This window comes from Bubalus bubalis, chromosome X (assembly GCF_019923935.1).
Source record: "Bubalus bubalis isolate 160015118507 breed Murrah chromosome X, NDDB_SH_1, whole genome shotgun sequence".
Lineage (NCBI taxonomy): Eukaryota > Metazoa > Chordata > Mammalia > Artiodactyla > Bovidae > Bubalus > Bubalus bubalis.
In genome coordinates, this window is record NC_059181.1 from 139,544,434 (window position 1) to 139,564,565 (window position 20,132).

At 36.9% G+C, this 20,132-nt stretch overlaps 1 protein-coding gene across 15 annotated transcripts in view; it reads right to left on the minus strand.

The window, feature by feature from the left end:
* Window positions 1-691: 691 nt before the first annotated feature.
* MBNL3 (muscleblind like splicing regulator 3) overlaps window positions 692-20,132 on the minus strand; it is a 129,148-nt gene continuing 109,707 nt past the window's right edge. For 7 of the 15 annotated variants that reach the window (XM_025276894.3, XM_044937428.2, XM_025276885.3 and 4 more), the window contains 6 exons: window positions 18,733-18,969; window positions 15,386-15,554; window positions 13,902-13,937; window positions 10,838-10,932; window positions 9,860-9,933; window positions 7,937-8,092 (listed from right to left, as the gene is read on the minus strand). In XM_025276894.3, coding sequence (XP_025132679.1) covers window positions 9,877-9,933; window positions 10,838-10,932; window positions 13,902-13,937; window positions 15,386-15,554; window positions 18,733-18,969 — 594 coding nt within the window. In that variant the 3' untranslated portion in view covers window positions 7,937-8,092; window positions 9,860-9,876. Of the gene's footprint in view, window positions 8,093-9,859; window positions 9,934-10,837; window positions 10,933-13,901; window positions 13,938-15,385; window positions 15,555-18,732; window positions 18,970-20,132 lie in introns of all 15 variants that reach the window. The other 8 variants (XM_044937433.2, XM_044937430.2, XM_044937434.2 and 5 more) reach the window with 8 other exon arrangements.

Genomic DNA, 20,132 nt, shown 5'->3' on the forward strand with positions numbered 1-20,132 from the left:
TTCACCTCAGTTTTCTATAAGCCGACTACTGGACAGTGGAGAAGTTCCTGATTAGTGTTTTAAGTATTTAGAAATCTGACTAAATGAAGTGTTACCAAGTTACATTTTGCTTTCCTTAAAGAACAAAATTGATTATCCTTTCATTCCTGTGCCATTGGTTGGAGAAAGCCAATTTGAAGTGAGAGAAAACATTTAAAAGGAAAGTCATGCATCCTGGTGTTGTGAAACCAGTGATGCCCATCTTGAAAAGAATAAAATGAATGACACTGGTTTCATTCATATCATGACACTCAAGATAAAGGATAGAAATCAATAACAGGAAAATACAAACTCCTAATAATAATGTATCTTAGAATATGCCTCAGAATTTGGGAAGCACAATAGAAACCAGTGAGCATTATCTCACAATGTTTAGCATTCTTTTGCTAAAATATAAGTGTGTCTTTCTTGTGGTAGTGACCTCAATATTATAAGAATAATATAATACACTGGATGTATTAGCTATATAATTCAAAATACTGAAGGTATATATTTAGAAATAAATTTATTCTATGTATGAAATATAGCATTAAACCAAATCAAATTTTACATTAGAATTACTAAATATTAAGATTAATATACTAGAAGACAAATAGCTTTTAGGTGAACTCCTAATGTGTGAATATGGATTCATAAAAAAAGACAAAACCAGGAAATTTAAACGTTTTATTAAAAGAACAAAAAATAAACAACATGGAAATAGCATACTAAAATGAATTGCATAATGCACACTTCTAAACACAAACAAGCAGTATAGCACTATAACTTGGAAAAACAAAAACAAAAAAATCAAAGCATCTGACCTACTGATAGCAGTTGAGGAAATGAGCTATTGCATTTTGGAGGCAAAATATTATGGGAACAGTTTATACTTATTAAATATTATGACCATTATTTAAATCTGTAATTGTTGCACAGGGTTAATAATTTTCATATTGTATGTAAATTGGCATTTTTCTGTCCAAAATATGTGCTTCCATTTTCTACATTATACTGGACTGTTGTTATATGAATGCATAGTTAGCATCTTAAAAAAGAATATATTTAGGAGGATCTTTTAAAAGTCTTATTTAAATTATTGTAATTTTGGTGCATGTAACGAATGGTTCATTTTCTAATAATTAATGCAACTACAGTAATAAAAGGAAATTGATTTTGACAATGGCAACCCTCAAATCCAATGATGTAATAGTCATAATAATTCTCTCAACTGCTAGAGACAAAAGACACAGCAACAAAATAATTTGGTTTCCATCATTAACAAATAGCATCTGTATACAGAAATAAAGCTTTGTAATCATGCAGTTCTATGACAGATAAATGCTTAGGTTGTGTGGGAGGAAAGAGGACTGCTTAAAGTTGGGTTATTTTATAGAGGTTTTTTCTTAAAACAACTAAAGTAATACGATGTAGCTTGATTTATTTCACAGTGATACATTTCCTAAATATGCTATAATTGAGGATGGTTAAAGAGAAAATGCCTCTGGGATAATCCTGCTTTGGGGTGTTGATGGGTAGTTCTCTTCCAGGGAAGAAGTGTAGGCGGTGCAAACTGAATTAATGAAACTAAATCCTTTCCTGGGTTTAATAGAGGTCCTTTCATCCTCTAATTTTACTTACTTAATAGACAGCACTGTGTTTAAGCTCCAAAGAATGTGACCCAGTGGCTGTCAGTACGTACAACATGCCGTCAATGAACTGAATATCTTTTGTGATGCTTCTAGGTTCACTCTTACTATTTTATAGTTGACTCTGCCTAACTTAAAATCTTACTATATTTCTATTGACCTTATGAAAATATATTCATGTGGCTTATATTTTCACAAGGAAATATTAACACAAGAACATGGGTTAAGCTGGGAAAATACGTTGCTGGTAACTACAAAATGAATGAATGCTTACATTTGACATCAACGGAAATGCTGATCAGATGGTCAGACTGTTAGCTGTAAGTGATCATGGATTGAAGCGGGGGAAAAAAACAAATTTCTGACCAACTGGCCCTGAGCTATTGGGCAACTGTAAGGCTTGGATTGCTTTCTGGCTTTGGCTTATTTTCATGTCTCTGTAAGTGAACTATCAAGATCAGTAACAATACTAACACCAACTCTGTCAACCCCAAGATGGGCTCCTTTTCCAGGGCAAGGGCAACAGGTCTCAAGATGGGAAGGGCTCAAAGTCCGTAAGGTGATCTATCCTTAAACCTTTCTAATCTTGACCTTTTTCTAAGCCTCATTGCCTGGAGGCAACAAAAAGATAAATGGTGATTTGTAGGTCACGTGGGAGCTGAAAGAGATGGTCTGACATTCTTTTCTGGCTCCAATGTATTAATATGTAAGATTTTGGCTGGTTCTCTTCTGTTTCGCTAAAAGAGTAGGAGGCTGAAGTGGCACAGTGAAGCACTGTCTAATCTGCTAAAGCTAAGTCAGAAAATATCTTCCACTGAACAGGTATAAAGTAAATATAAAATTATGTCAGGAACATTTTTTTCCCTTTGTTGGAGGGGATCAAATGCTCTGTGCTGGCCATACTTCACTGTTAAATTATATCTTTCAATAGTTGCAATTTGGTTTTGGCTTCTGGATCTTGAAGGGGAAATAGTGGTCAGGGTTAACAATTTGATTGTCACATAAACATATATTAATTGATGTAACCGATATATCTCAATTGATCATTTCCTGTGAAAGATGAAATCTAATTGGATCAGAATGGGAATATCCATCTTGCAGCTTACAAGGTACCTCACTGCTTGTAACCACTGAAAAAAGAAGACCTTAGCACCACAAACCTGCCTGGGGTTGTGTGTGTGTGTTTGAGGATTAATTCACAAAACAATCTTTGCTAGCGATCTTGCTAAAAGGTGAAGTACCTGAACTTTTGTTTAGTGCCACTGGCTGAAGCTGACCTGTTACCTGCCACCAGTCTTGTCTTATGGTGAGCCGTAGCGAACTAGAAAGCCTCCACAACAGGAAAGCAACATCATGCTTTAGTTAAGTCTTGTAGGAAAAAAAACACCTTCTTCTCAAAGTCTTAGAAATAACTCTCTCTTACTAACTTTTCCACTATTATCACAGACTTCTTATATTAAAAAAAAAAACAAACTCCAAGGGTCGCTTTCATGAACTATGTACATAAGTGCAAAAAAGGTGTGTCTCACACATTCGCACCCTAACTGAGACCATCAGTTAACTGCAGCATACGTCTCTTCAACACTGTTATGGGGTCATTCCACAGTATCTGTATGAATGAGTTCACCAATGTGAATGAATGTAATCTGCGCTTTTGTCATTCTTTAACCCTCCTTTGGATAGATTTGAGTAAGAAAATTTTTGTAGCTACAGCTATGCCACTTGAGTAATTTTGAATAAGGTTGTAAGAAGAGATCAGGACGTATTATGAATACAATTGTGTCTAAATACTGTGGAATAACCCTATCCACACAACAAATTCTATCAGCTCCAAAGCCTGATTCTAGAATCCACATGTTGTAAACTTTTTGCTCAAAAAGTCACAGAAGGACGCAAATTCAGTTTTCACAGGGAACTTTGGGATTAAAAAGAAAAATCAACCATATCTATATCTGCGCTTTGAGTTGTATCTGCTACATGCTACACTGTCAAAAAAGCCACAGTTTTACAAGTAAAATTTTCACACACACACAAATGTCTAAAGGTAGCCATGTTGTAGGTTTGTTGCTGAAGCAACAACTAAATATAATTAGTTAAAATTATTATTTGTATATAAAGTTAACTTTGTTCTTAAATTGTGAACTGTAAGAAATAGTCATGAACTAGACTCTACACCTTGCTTCAGTGTCAGTTGAAGATCTATCTAGGTGGGTTGAATACACGTAGTAAAATCTTAAAATTTTCTCTAACTCTCCTTCAAAATTAAAGTCATGAACTACTTAAAGATATGAAAAAGGAACAAAATAAAAACCTTAAAAGCAAGAAAAAGGAAAACATGGCACCAATTAGTGAGTTGGTGCTCAGAACCTTATTTGTAATTATATTTACAGTTGGATTAGGTGCTATCAGTTAAACTTGCAAAAAAAAGTTGTGATACTCTGTTACCTAGTGTTTATTCTATTGCCTTTGCCAGGCACTGATAAAGTAAAAAGTGAGGCCACCATCTTCCTAAATCTATTCAACAGAATTGGAAAATCATATGTACCTATTTCTATTTAAACATGTGTGAAATGCAGAAGAGATTCAAAGAAAGAAGATTCCAGTTTCTATTCATTCTGTGCATCACAGCCTACCCTACAGACTGAAATAACCTGAAAACCTGTGGCTGCATTTCATCTAAGAGCATCCTCATAAACTCTCTAAAGGAGTAGCAGAAGGCTGAAATAACGTTCCAAGTAGCACATGGGCCTTCCCTATACGTTATTTAACAAAATTTAATGCCAATGTTGTCCTTAATCGGACCTCACTGTGCTTCTTGGTCATATCATGAAAAAGAGATTCATGCTGTAATGATTCATTTTTATTTGGTTCCTGCTGATGGTAGGGAGGAGGTACTTGCTTTGCCCAAATTGGAAAGCTGGTGAGCTGAGGCTGCCCATTAGTGAACACAGCCTAGTGGTATAGGACAACACTTACGGCAAGATCAAAGTGCTTCAGTGTGTTCAGGAATGGATGGAGAAGATTGATGGAGTAGGCAGAAGATGGCTTTACACATTTCAATTAACTACAAATTAAAGACTCTAGACAAGTGAAATGAAATGCAACAGCTAGCTGAGGAATCATGCTCCAACTGCAAAAGCAAATACTATACTTTACATAGCGATTTTATGAATCCATTTAAATGTAATTTTAATCCCTCTTTAAAACGTACGTATGTTACGGTCACATAGTGCTTTTAGAAATTTGACATTACTAAAACCCTCTTAAACATTTAGATTATTTTCCAAGTTGCAGCACACTTGTGTGTTTTTGAAAGAGACTGAGAGAAGGGGACAAAAATAATAATTTTGGATAAATAAAAAAGAGGCCCTTGTAAACTACAAAGCTTATAAAATGTTAACTAAGAATCACAAGTGATTAGAATTTTACATATATACACTTAATCTACTAATTGTCATTTAGAGTCACTGATTAGTTTTGTGACTTCTCTTTTTCACCAGAACTTTATAGTCTATGACTTGTCTTTTCTTGAATAAAGATCATTTGAATAAGTCATTGCACAACTAAAGAGTGCTATCTTAATATTGCATTTTTTGTCAAAATTCTTTCACATCAGAACCTTAGTGCTTTGAGTTTTCTTTCTCTAAATTCACTCACAAAGCAACTTTTAAAATGCCAACAATATAAAAAAATTGTGGCACCAAAAATACCACTACCCTGAATAACTCTCACCAAACCTCTTACTCAAAAACACATCACTATTCATGTCTTCCAGTGCTTAAGGCAACACGCAAACAGCTGTAGTCTAGCTTTATTGTTCATGTACATCTTTGTCAGAAGTTTAAAAAATGAGACAGTATGCTGTATCAAAACGTCAAATGACCCAAAAAACTGTCTATCACACTGAAGATGTCTCTGTCTCTTTTAAGGAATACATCTAGAGTAGCTCAGGTACATCCTTCCTCGATCAAATCTGCCCTTCTGGAGAGGCCCGAGGACAGGTTTTATAAAACTCAGCTCCAAACACAAGTAACATTGCTAGAGTGCAGAGTGAAGATTTTGGGAAATAGAAATTAAGTGGTTCAAAGGACCAGTAGGTAAAAGTCAACACGCCTCCTGTTCTCTAACTCCAGACAATGCTGTTAGCAGATGCAAGCAAGATCACTTAGAAATCACTGATGATCTTGATTCGAATTGATAATTAAGATCAACAGGATATCAGCCACTGAAGAGCTAATTTTGCTCTTTTGTAATTCTGAGCCAAATTGATCTGCTTGGGGCTGGAGTCTCAAATGTTCTGAAGCACAGACAACATGAAATGGAGGAACAACCAGGGGTCTGGAGATATTTCTGGGTCCAACTTCTACCAAGTAGCTAGGCAGTCCTGGACAAGTCACATGCCCTGGCGGTGAAAAGGTTTTTGCCAGTTCCATTGGTCTGTGCTTCAAATACTACTGTCTGGCTTGAGGTATCCAAAACCTGATGTTCCCTTGGCTTGTCATTTTCATGAAGGAGAATAGTAAACTTGGGACATACAACAAATTTGATGACTTTATACTTTCCAGTGAGGGAACATATATTTACTAGAAAATACTAAATCTATCTAAACCGATGCAAATTATCACGTGGTTCTACCACTGATTAATAATAGTAACTTTAATAACTGAGTGGGGTGGAGGAGGTATGTGACATATCATAGGAATTAATTACTCTTCTACTTGGCTATTCAATTATTTCAAAAGTATTAGTAGTGTGAATTCAGGTCAGTTCTGTGGAGTACAGCCACTCCATTTCACCTAAAGGGTGTTACAAACTCTTACAATTTTCAAAACATATAAAAAAAGAAATCCAAAGAAACAAAAAAGAGGCTTGGTTGTGATATGAGAGATTCTGTTGCTAATAAAGTTTGGGAAGGCGAAAATGTATTAATAACATATATCCCAGGTGCTTGCTCCTTCACTGAAATGTTTTAACAAAATGGAAAACTCAGTTGAACTGACACTAAAGACAACTGTGTCCTTCCGAGAAAGTTTAAATGAATCGCAGAGTAATTTCAAGCGGCTCCCTCCCTCCCTAGCCCCGCCATTTCTCCAAACCTATACTCAGTCTCCAACTGTGATCAACAGAAAAGACTGTCCATTTGGGGAGGAAAGGCCTCACTTGGAACCAATTTTCCTTCACCCTGACTGACTTTTCCAGATTGCATCTTCCTTGTTATTCAAAGAGTAGTGTAAAGAGCATGAGCCATTTCCATTTGGAAAATGGCACTTGTATCAAAGGTTACATTGCAATGGTTTTTACACACTTCCTCCAAAATGTAAAAACTATCTCCACGCCCCTCCTCTCTCTGTTTAATTTATAACCTGTAATTAAAATACCTTTAAGCTTCCAAGAACCACTTTTTCAGCTGAAGATTACAAATCGCTCAGTTTTAGACACTCAGCCTAGAAGACAGGATTCTTGAGCCACAAAAACTGTAATGGGCACTTTACACAATTTAGAGTCTAAATGCTGAGAAAACCATTTAAAGGTAAATCCAGAATTTACCTTAAGTAGCTTTTGCAAGCTACTTAAGAAGTGAAATTCAGGTTAATGTTTTAAGACGTTCCCGGCTATTTTCAGGTAATTTTCCTCTCTCACAAAAAAATCTAGTAACGTTGACTGTACTATACAAAGTCAGATCTACAGGTACAAATTATATACATGCATGTTTATGGACAGGTTTTAGACATACTCAAAAGAGAGGCCTTGTAAATGTCTGCCTCAAGAAACCTACAGAAATATTCTAAAGAGAGAGCATATCAATATTAACCTGTCATGTTTTTCAAGCACATGTGTTTCTGTTTCCCATTGATAACATTTTAGTTAAAATCAAACATCACACATTACAGTAAAACACTATATACTATGTAAAAACCTAACACAACACACAACAATCCAATATGATACAATAATGAGGAAAATGGTACTGGACATATGTGTTACATTCTGAATGAGCCCAATAGACTACTGTGTAAACAAACTGGTAAGGTTAACACTTCAAAACAGAGGAACATTTATCCACCAAGAATGCACAATAAGCCAAGAGTCCACTGTCGAGATTCACTCAGCATAACAGTTACTGGGCAATCACAGAGAAACACGTGATAAATTACAAAACGTTATGCTGTTTTACGTAATCATTCAAATAAGATAGACAGATGGTAGTTATTCGTTTTCCATTTGTGTTTTAACATCTCCTTTGTTTAATGCCTTATTTTTTCTCTGAATTTGCTGGTTGGCATGTTTGTTTTAATATATTGACTGCACCACGCTTATTGTTGTGTTGGTAGAAGAGGACATACGTGAATGAATATAGAAAGGCCATGTGGAGGTCCTCACGGAGAGATTCTGGTAATCTGTAACTCTGTTGTTCAGAATTTCAACTGAAATGGAAAAAAAAAGAGTGAGAAATATCGGATGGTTATAGAGGTAGGAGTCAGGATATTTGGTTTTTGTTCTAGTTCTGTGTGTGAACCATATGCCAAGATATTCCCCATCCTGAATTTCATAGTCTACATCTGTGAAAACTGAACTGTTGGGAATGTTTACTAAGGAGTCACATACCATGACAGTCCATGGTTCTCGCTGAATGCCAATGTAGACAGTTGCCCTTAAGTTATCAGAGAAGCACTCAACTGTTTAAGGTATTATCTGCACAATGCCAAAACTTTTTGATGAACATCCACCCATCCATTCGCTTCCTCCAACAAGCATATATTGAGAAAATATATTTGATTCCATTTTGAAATATGCAAGTATTAAACAAACTTTTATTTTATCTGAATGTTTTGGACCTACACAGGAATGGCCTAAGTGTGAATTCTGGGTACACAGTATTTTACAAGATTACATTTTTGCATTCTGGAAAAATGATCAACATGTGTTACATGTTGCAATGATTATGGTGTGCCAAATCTAACTTTTCTCATGGAATCAAGCAAAAAGGAATCACTATTCCCAAACATGTTCTGTTGGAAACTTAACTGTATTTGACCACTTTTGTTTACCTTGATGTGAAGCAGTCCATGAAAATCAGGCAAATGTTTATAAAACCTATTATTCTCACATTTGGTGCTATTCCCAAGTTGCCACTATAACAAACGATACCTCTGAAAATGACTACAATATACAGCTACTTCAGTTATTCTGTATATGCAAAGATGTCTTTTTAGAACATTCCTTATGATTAAAGGGACCCGTGTGTGTACTGTACAGTTATCTATATGCTCTGTCCAGAACCATCAGTGTTCTGGGCCTGCACGTCCTCAGCAAGAAACAAATGCTAGTTAGCTTCTGGGGAACCAGTCCATCAAGAGACCGGCACTGTTGCCTCCTTCAACCAAGTCAGACACTCCCATGATGAAAACTTCAAGCTTTCACTGACTAATGGATGCAATTCAGAACCAGTGTATTTTCTTTTTAGTAACTCCCTATAATCAATTAAGATGCCTCAGAGTCTTAAGTGACTTCCAAAGTCACACGTTCCAAGTGAAGGACTGCTCAGTTTAAGGGCGTTGGACCAGGCTCTGGACCAAGCATAGGAAATCAAAGATGAAGGGGGGAAACTCTGAAGACAGCAACAAAAACCACAAAAAAAGGTGTCATGATTTGAATGAAAATAATGATTAAATTACTAAATTAAGTCGCTGAAAATTGAAAACAGCTGGAGCAAATCTGCTAGACTTACATGGGAAGCAACACAAAGTGGCAGAATGTGGAAGCGCTCTTTAATGTCTCAGGAGAAGTATATTGCTTACTATCTTTAAGATAATCATCTTAATCAAATTGTGACAAAATTACCTAGCTTTATTTCAATTGAAAAAAAAAAAGCTAGAAAAATGTTAAAAGATTAAAATTCAGAAGCGATCTGTGTCTTTGGCTAACCAGTCATACCCCTTTAATAATGGGAAAACATTTAGGAATTTATAAGCTCATTGGGAAAATACAATACCAGCTGTCATTTTCATATTAAAAAATCGCATATTTGCTCTCCACAATTCAAGGTGGAAAATTTAGAATGCTTAAATTGAGCTCTAAAATGATAAGCAATGTCTATTAATGAAAATATTTACCAAACTCTTTAGCAAATGCAACTGCGTAGATAAAAGATATAACCTACAAATATTACATTAATACTTAAAGAAACTTACTGTTCTACTGGGAACTTCTACATCTGTGTAACAAACATGCTGTTATTCAGTTCATCTACTGATAATGGGGGTATCTATAGTAGTAAAAAAGATTTTAGATTAAAACAGTTTCTTGAGAGAATTCCATTTATTTTGTTCACTGCTTGGACATGGTAATCAAAAACCATAATCAATTTCATAGAAAAATGTAGACATATTAACCATATCCAGTAATAGTTAATGTTGCAAAGCACAGGTTAGAATGTGGTTTGTTTCCCCAATGAATTAATGCTCTGTGTCCTATAGGGTTATCAAACTTGTACTTAAAACAGCAGTGGACTTAAAGTCTTAAAGCGTGGTTACCATTTTAATAAGGTGAAATGCCCATCATATTACACAATAATTATTTTAAGTATCTCCTTACAATTTCAAGACTTCCCCCAAATTCATCATTTGCCTTGTGACTCTGCCTGTAAAAACCTCAAGCAAATGAAAATTAAAACATGACAAACACATCTAATGTATGAGAAGGAATTTCTGATGTAATCACTGGGTCATGATAAGCATATCTGTGCCTTGGAAAGAAACGTGTTATCTTTCTTTCCAGTAGACCTGAAGACAAAGGTGATGATAGTACTAAGCAAAAGTTCAAATGCAATAACTAGAAATGGTAGTAAAGTAAATTCTGTTCTCAACCAATGAGGAAACATTAAAAACAATTAGTATATGTATTTGAGGATTGGTGTAGTAGCAACAACTGTATATATAATCTATTGAGTAACACCTGTAACCAATGAAAAGAGCCTATTCTGCTGATTCATCTCAGGATGTGTAGCAAAGCAGGAACACCTGTCTAGAATATGCAGAAAAAGAAAAATTCTAAATCTAAGAATGGCTTAAGAAAGACTAATATCTCTCACCAATCCCCAAAGCATACACTGTGCCTTATCAACACACTGTAGTTAGCTAGGTCCAAACAGGTGAAATAAATGGCCAAACCTGATTGCCTGGAGCTGTTGCAACGAAGGGAATGCTGGTAGCAGGTGGTGGTGCTGCAGACATAGTGGTGGGTGCAGCACTGTGCATCATGGGCACTTTCAGTAGGAATCATGGAAGCAACGCACGAGAGGGTGGAGCAACCATGATATAAACGATGGAATGGGGCGTGGCAGGTATCGCAGCAACAAGCCATGTGACATCATCATGATGAATACACCAGGGTGCAACATGCAATCAGTCAGTGCAAAGCAACACAGCATGGAAGGGGGGAAAATTTAAAAAGAGAAAAGGGGAAAGCCAATTATAGTTACCATTAAGGAAAATGGAATCATTCTCAACATTTACCAATAGTTAGTTTTTGAGCAGAATCACACTCTAGTTGACTTCAAGGGCCAAATTTTCAGAAGGGGTTACAATGAGTGCCTAGGACAAATCTGTTTTTACCAAGGCTATCTCTATGAATAGCTAGTCAAGCAGAAAAGTAACTTGGTTGTGTATTCACAGTGGGAGTATGGAACTGTACATTGGTATTTGGGTTCACTAACTCATGACAGACATGAGTGTTGTCACTAGATGTGTAGGTGCAGAGGGACAGTTTTATATAAATATACTTACCTGATTTGCATACAAAAAGATTATAGTTTGGTGGGTATATGGTAGAGAGCATATAAAAAGAATACAGTGGACTATGTGTGCAGGTTTTAAGCACATCTGTGGCAAACCCCTTGGAAACTTGGGCTACTTATGAAACTACTCAGGCTGCTTATTTATTGTTTCATAAATAGCCCAAGTTTCCAAGGGGAACTTCATAGTAAATATCCAATGAAATCTTGCCTTCACTGCAAATAGTACAGCGACAGTGACTAGCAGCAGTAACAACTTTTTTCAGGCGGATTTCTCTTTGCCTTTTCTAGTTTCTATGTCATTTTCAAAGTTTCTTGGATGCTCTTCTTTTTTTCTAACTCATTTTGCAAAGCCAACCAAGGAATTAATGTGTGAATGGCAAGTGGGCATATGTAATACTTTGCATCTACATCGATTGAATTCAGATTTTCTGAAAGTTGACAGAGAAAGTGAATGGCCTAGAGAGAGGAAAATCAACATATGCAACGTCATAGAAACCATAAATGTACCCCAAGTGGTGATTAACAGAAATTCTGCAATAATTGCTCATGCCCATCTATCTCTACCTATCAACACCCCTTATTGTGAAAAGTGAAGTGAAAGTGTTCGTCATTCAGTTACGTCTGACTGTTTGTGATCCCATGGACTGTATGTAGCCTGCCAGACTCCTCTGTCCATGGGAATTCTCTAGGCAAGAATACTGGAGTGGGTAGTCATACCCTCCCCTCCAGGGGATCTTCCCAATCCAGGGATTGAACCCGGGTCTCCTGCACTGCAGGCAGATTCTTGACCATGTGAGCCTTCAGGGAAGTCCATCCCTTATTGTAGCACATGTGAGTTCTAAAAACACTCTTGTTTCCCCTTTAGGAGCACAGCAATTGCACAGGGAGCAGTACCAGTGGAGCATGCAGTTTGCATTCCTACACAAAGCTCTTAGGCAAAAGGACAAGGGAGCAGAGGCACAAAATGGGTAGATGGAGACACATTTCACGAACTTGCAAAAGTCTGTTCTCCTAATCATATGCATATAATGCTTCTGTTAGTATCAGTGGAGATGTTTTTAATTCTGACAGGGCATCACTAATAACAGTGGCCTCACCTGTCAGTGAGTGCATCTATTATGTGGCTGTCATTTTGAGGTTTTTGCTTTATCTTTTTTTTTTTTAATTTTATTTTATTTTTAAACTTTACAATATTGTATTGGTTTTGCCAAATATCGAAATGAATCCGCCACAGGTATACATGTGTTCCCCATTCTGAACCCTCCTCCCTCCTCCCTCTTCATACCATTCCTCTGGGTCGTCCCAGTGCACCAGCCCCAAACATCCAGTATCGTGCATCGAAACCCCTTGACTCTGCATCAACTTTGGCTGACCAATGAGATGGAGGTCAAGCTGTTGCAAACTCTCGAAAAGGATAAAAAGAACTGGATTGATATGAGATGGTGGGGTGAGGTGGGGTAATTCTTCCCTGTATGGAACAGAGCTATTTTCTCCTGGTCTGTTCCTGGTGCCTATGGAAATGACAGGAGCTGTGAACTCCCCCGGAGTTCTGAGAGGCAAACCAGTCGCTTTCCTTGTTTTCTTTCTAGGTGGCGCTAGTGGTAAAGAACCTGCCTGCCAATGCAGGTAGATGTAAGAGACATGAATTCGATCCCTGGGTGGGAAAGATCCCCTGGAAGAGGGCACGGCAACCCACTCCAGTCTTTTTGCCTGGAGAATTCCCATGGACAGAGGAGACAGGTGGGCTACAGTCTATGGGATCACAGAGTTGGACATGACTGGAGTGACTTAGCACACATGCATGCACAGAATGGTTTTGAGATGGCTACCATAGTGGATGGCTGGCTAATTAAAGGTTCTCTGTGTTACTGGTTATTAAAAAATCACATACCCCCAAAGAGTCATTTTGAAATGATTCTGTGGTGCCTTGTTTCTGTGCAGATGGCACTTCATCCTAGAACACTATACAAAGCATTACAAAACACTACAGAAGGCTCTAGTTTTGCTTTTTTGCAACATCTAAATATTGAATGATTTTGATCTTTTGGGTAACCTTTTTTGGGAGGAATGGTTTTGTTGTACTTTACAAATTATACATTTGAAGTATTTTAAATATTTTACAATTTCTTAGTTTCTTAAAACTGCCCATTCTGGCTAGATAAGGAAATGTTTCAAGATATTTTAGCTACAATTTTTAGTGTGAAAATACAGAAATGGCAAGGTCAGTATTCAACCACAGCAGCAATGAACTAGAACTTGAGAGTGTACGACTGCTGTGATTTCACAAAAACATGTAACAGACAGCACCATATTAAAACCTAAATACTCAGAAAATGTTCAGCTATATCATCCAGTTGCTTGTTTCTTTCATAGTCACAATAAAAAAACACTTTTCTTTTCAGATTAGAAAAAGTTGAGAATTTTTGTACAAAACCTACCAACACTTGAAGCGGGTGCCATGCACAGTATTGGCCCTGGACACCATGCAGAAAAGCGTGAAAAGTAAAGAAAAGAGATATTTCATTATTAAAGCTTTATTGATAGAAATAATTTTTAACTAGAATGATATTCTTAGCAATATTAATGAATCAGCACATGCATATCCAGTAATCTCCCATGCTCATAATTACAGCTTAAGACCCCAAACCCAGGTGATCAGAGTAATTCTTGGATTCTTAGGTATAAAAATGAATGTTAATTTTTTCTTTAAAGGCACTAGCTCAACTTAAATTAGTTATATATTTATTTTGGACTAATATATCCTAAGTGATTTTGACTATGAAAGGGAGAGTTTTAATTTATTACATATATGATTTTCAAAATATGCACCAAGATCTGGCAGCTGGTGCCAGCAAGTTCTACTTAGGGCACTAATCTACTGTTATGTCCCCCCTACTAGTGATCAAGGACTTGACTGTGAACATATGGCAAACAGGATTTTCATCAAGGGGGGCTCTCAACCTGACAAGGTTTTATTTTGCCATAAATTAAGGGGAAAGGAATTCTTCTGACAGTTTTGCTTATAAATCTCGAGTTTTAAATTAGCCAAATCCAGCTCAAAAAGGGCTAAAAATTGTGTTTTTAAATGGTATCATGAAGAACTATTATGGTTAGTAACTGGACAGAAGTTAAGATTTTTATGGCTTCTTTCAAAATTAATTAACTGATTAATATATCAGTGAATCAATGGGTTTCTTTAAGTCCAGGCATATAATACTATTATATGGTGTTTATTTTAAAAGACTATGACTTAAATTTTTCTTTTCAATTTTGTACAAAACTGTTATGCTAGTAAATACAGTTGAATATAGGAGGTAATAAAATATGCTGCAAAGTATTAGGAAAATGTGATAAGCTGCCATATATTTTATATTAACTGATTTAAGAGTAGAGGCTAGAACTCCCTGTTTTATATTGTATTATATAAATACACACTGTATTATACTGTATATATATATTGTGTGTATATATATATACTGTATTATTCTGTAATCTAAATTTAAAGGTAGTTTTATTATAACTATCTTTGGCATATCAAAGACATATAGACTACGTATTTTTGCAATGCTGAAGCTCAGAAACTGTTTTGAGAGCAGACCATTGCCTTTGAAAGTGATACCTAAGAGTCAAAGAATTAGTTTAAGACTGAAACAAGTGAATCAAACATGAAAAGCAAAAATTAAGAAATGCTCAAAAGAAAAATGCTGACAGCGTTTCCTAGTTTGATTTCAAAACCATTAATTTTCAGGAATTACAGGAAAACAGTTTGTTCTGTATACAAACAGACTGAGCATAACTGTGTTGTTTTATTTCTAATCAAAATACCCATTGACCATCCTCACATAAAAGTTCTTTGAAAGCTGGTGTAAACTGTATTCATTCACAACACCACTCAACTTACAGGGCCCAGCCCCATTCTCACCTGTAGGAATAAACTGCGGCGGCGGCTGCGGCTGCGGCTGCGGCATCGGCATGTTAGGCAGAGCCTGTTGGCAATGGAACACATTGGGATTAAAGACTGGCGGGGCACAATTGACCTTTTCAAGTGCCGATCTCTTTGGTATCAGTTGAAGTGTACCAGGCTGTAGGCCCTGTGAGGGAAGAAGGATAGATTAATAAGTAAAACCAAGGAAAGTAAAATATGTACTCAGACCAAGCAAGCAGCAGTTAAATAAAGTCTGGCCTGGGCACCCTTTGCAAGGGTCACCATTGAGCAAGGTAACCAACTAAAGAGATGAAGTCGTTCACTATATGAGTACATACTCAGTCCAAAATAGAAAATGAACATACCGGGGGTGGAAGAAGTTTTTCAGCTTCACTAATTTAGACAAATGAGTGAAGTTGAAAAGGACTTCATCAGGTGGGCAAGATGTGACAGGATGCTGTTGACAGCAAATAATCATTTAAAATTAACATCGAAGGCTTCCCAGGTGGCTCAGTGGTGGAGAATCTGCCTGCCAATGCAAGAGACACAGTTCCGATCCCTGATGCAACATGCCCGTGGAGCAACAAACCCAAGCATCACAACTACAAAGCCTGTGCTTTAGAGCCCAGGAACTGCAATTACTGAAGCCTGGGCACCCTAGAGCCTGTGCTCCGCCACGACAGAAGCCACCGCGATGAGAAGTCTGCGCACCACAACTAGAGAAAGCCCGCACGCAGCAACAAAGACCCTGTGCAACCAAAAATAAGCAAACAAATAAAAATTAAAAATAAAACTAACATCTAAGGGATGCTCATCTATTCACCTATTAAAATGAGATTAGCAGAAGCAACTTATTAACAGGAAAGGGACTTTTGCCAGTTAAAATTTTGATCTAAATCAAGGAGATAAATGGCATATAGGTGAAAAAAAAAACAGGTGTCAGTAGATCTGAGTCTGATTCTGTAGCTCCAAAATCCAAAATTCAATTTATACAAGGATTTCGGGTCCAAACCCTATAACTGTATATTTCCCAACTAATGTGTAAGGAAAAAGCAAATGAATGAATCGCCTGCACCATCTACCTCACCTAGAAACCATAGTTAGCAAAATGTATGCAATTCTCATTTATTTAGAGAGACCCGCCGTGCATTTCGGTATGTACCATTTGCTTTGTTAAGACCTTGTAAGGTTGAATTTAAGGTAAGAGGTTTTACTCTTACTGTGTTAAAATCTTCCTTTCATGTCTACAATTCTTTAAAATCCTACTGTGCTTATAATATTCAGTCAAACTTGCCCCTGGATCAGATTCACTGGAGAAATTGGACCTGACATTTTTCCCTCTAACTGCAGAGTACTTTAAAAACATGTCCTGGTGACAACTGGGTATGCTCTAAATTCTTAAGGAGATGGGCACATTTATGCTGAGTACCTAGCCTTCCATATGCCAAAGAGGGCATGCCATGACCTCCTTATTCCTGTGGATAAAGAAGGCCTAACAGTATCTATTTTTATTTGGAAACTTTATAGCACCTCTTCAAGTCTTTTATATGCATACAAGTTGCTTTCAGTGATTTCAACCTGAGCATGAACAACAACAGAGTAAAAAAAAAAATCTCCCTTTCAAAAAGCATTTCAACTGTGAATCCTTCAATATAGAAAGTTTAAACTTCTTCATACAGCCCCCTTTGTTTAATCTTATCTCACACAAATTCCTATGGGTAAATGCAACTTTTACCTTTAAGACTCTGCTCTAATGACTCAGAAAGGCATTTTATATTGATGTTCAAAAATATCAGTTGAAGGCCTATTATATAGTATATTTAACTCTCTACATGGAAATTTGGGACTGACATATATATCTTACCAAACACACCAAAATCATCAGAAGTAGGCACATACATATGAAAGTCCCATGACTGAGCACGGGACAGGTTTACCAAAGCACAGGCAAGCTATTTCTCATGCATCCCATGCATATGAGAACCTTTATTTTTAGGGAGCCAACTGTATTTCCTCTATGCCACCAACAGAAATAACTAACAATTGGAGGCTTAAATTCTGCATTGATATTCTGGATACCTTTCTATTTTCATAGCTAAAAATTCCCTCATTCAAAAGAATTTAAGACAAAAAATGTGAAGAAGTCTTTTTTTTTTTTTTTTAACATTCATTCACAGATTCTGCTGTCCAGATCAAGGGAGAAAATAAGTGTGTTCTATGTTGGTACTCAGCTCTTTCACAAAGTAGTGGGTTCAGTTATGAGAGAGCGGGGTTACTGAGAAAGAGGAACAAGTCCAACATTGGTGCTGTGGCCTCAAAGCTGTCATCTGTGAAAGAAGTTTGGAGAAATTTGGGGTATTTGGTTTAGAGAAAAGACATGAGAATCAGGTTCCTATGAAATAGGGATAGACATTTTTTGGTAATAAAATAAGTGTATGTGCCAGTTAAAGTGAGGTAGATTTTAACTCAGTATGAGAAAACCTTCTCAATAAATAGGGATGCCTGAAAATAAATGCATCTCTCTTATGAAAAGGAAAGATCTCTGTCATGGGCTTCAGGGTCATAGAGGTGATTTTCTCCCACAGCCAGGAAAAATGAGGTTTCCTCAGAATGTTGTCCCTTATTTGGGTTATACCGTATTACATGAGGAAAGGTCCAGGATGTCAAAGAAATGGATAGCTTACAGCCTATCAAAATAATTGACAACTATGACAAACCTAAGTAATCACAATTCCTACTTTTCAGCCTATCACACAATAGTGTTATCAAAGTATTTTTTCTACCTCCTACCTTACATAGTTAAGTAGAACTAACTTTTCTCCAAAATTTACTTACTATGGCAACCCAATAGTCAGGTCTCTTCTCCCAACCATATAGAAATTCCCCCTCAAGCCTTGCCTGGCTGCTGCCTTGAAATCATCAACTTTTGGGAAATCAGAACTTAATTACCAACTCATCCTTCCAAGTCCTCTGTTTTTGAAAGTTACTAAGGATATTACCAGCAAAGTGCCCATCTAGGTGGCTCACAGGATATTAAGGTTAGTTAGGCTGTAAAAAACACTCAAAAATAATTTACTGTTTAAGTTGTATAATTTACTTCTTAAAAAATGGGAGAAAGAGCACAGTAAGAATCATTAGGAAAGCTTTTAAATAATTACCTTTAGAAACTTTTAGTGAATTAGAATAAATAGGTTCTCTCCTTTCCAGTTTATATCCTAGGAGATTCATTTTAAGGTCCACTCATGACTATCCAAGATTGTGATTCCAGGGTATTAGACAAATTGAGGCATATATGAATCATTTATCCCCAAACAGAGAGTCGACAAGTCCTAGCCTGTTCTTACCATTGCAGTGGCAGCTGAATGGTTCATCTGGTAATGAGCTGCTTTGAGTTTGGCTTGCAAGTGCGCAGGAGGATGAAAATACTTGCATTTCTCCCGGGAGCATCGACCTTTGATATAATCCATGCAGATGGTCACAGTATTATCACTTGGCTCAATCATGGACACATCAGTAGGGTGAGCATAGCGGCAATCATTCTCACCACGGGTACAATTACCTCGCTGAAATTCACGGCAAACCTTAAAGAAAAAAAAAATCACATTGACGCTTGGAAGGTTATTAGTTTTTATTTATTTTTCCAGTGAATGTAAGAGCAACAGTACACATTCTTTTGTCATCTATTTAGGAAAAATTTCAAAACTTGAAGGATAAAGTCAAGCCATAGTCACTATGAGACATAAACATAAACAAAATTTCTCTTCCAAGAAAGATAACAATCCATTGTCCCCAAAGGAAGTTTGTCAGCTTTCCTTACATTGAAATGAAAGTATTCTCGAAAATTAGGCTTCCCTGGTGGCTCAGCAATAAAGAATCACCTGCCAATACAGGAGACGCAGGCTTGATCCCTGGGTTGGAAAGATCCCCTGGAGTAGGAAATGGCAGCCCACTCCAGTATTCTTGCCTGGAAAATCCCATGGACAGAGGAGCCTGGTGGGCTACAGTGTATGGGGTCGCAAAAGAGTTGGATATGACTTAGCGACTAACCAACAACAACCAATTATTGAAAACCAGTTTTTAATCCTCCACTTGATACACAGCCTAAAGTGTAATTAGCTATATTTGCAGGAGGGGATTATTTTGTTAAGGGCCAAGATATGTCTTTATCACACAACAATGTGCTTTTACAAGCAGACGTGTGAACCATAACTAAAGGACATGTACAGATTACGGTCCGATACATGGCCAAGCATTTGAGGAGTTGCCAACGGAGCTGACTTTGTAAGAAACTGACTAGTTACTTATTTCAACTTATGGAAAAGGACATAGTCTGAAGGACTTCCATAAATCAAAAAGCTGTTTGCAATTTTCTTTTAGTTTCCTTTTCTTAGGTATAAGGATATTTCTGATCTAGTACATCATTCTTAATATGGAGAAACAGGTTTAGACTCTATGAGACTCATTTACATTCTGCATTCATAGGCAGTTAATGGGTCTTTTATTTTCAGTTTGATTATTCTAGCAAGTAGAGATCCACCAGTGAATACAGACTGTAATTCCAGACTGTAAAGCTGGAGCATGCCCACCAGACTCTCTGTGCCATAGCAGAGGAGATACACAATCGGCAGCCGGGCAAACTAAGACATTGTTTGACCTACTGTACGACTGTGCACTTCATAACAGGGTAAAACTGCCGCAGTGAAATGTCTATTACTTCTCTGAGGTTAGATTCCAGCAGCTTAAA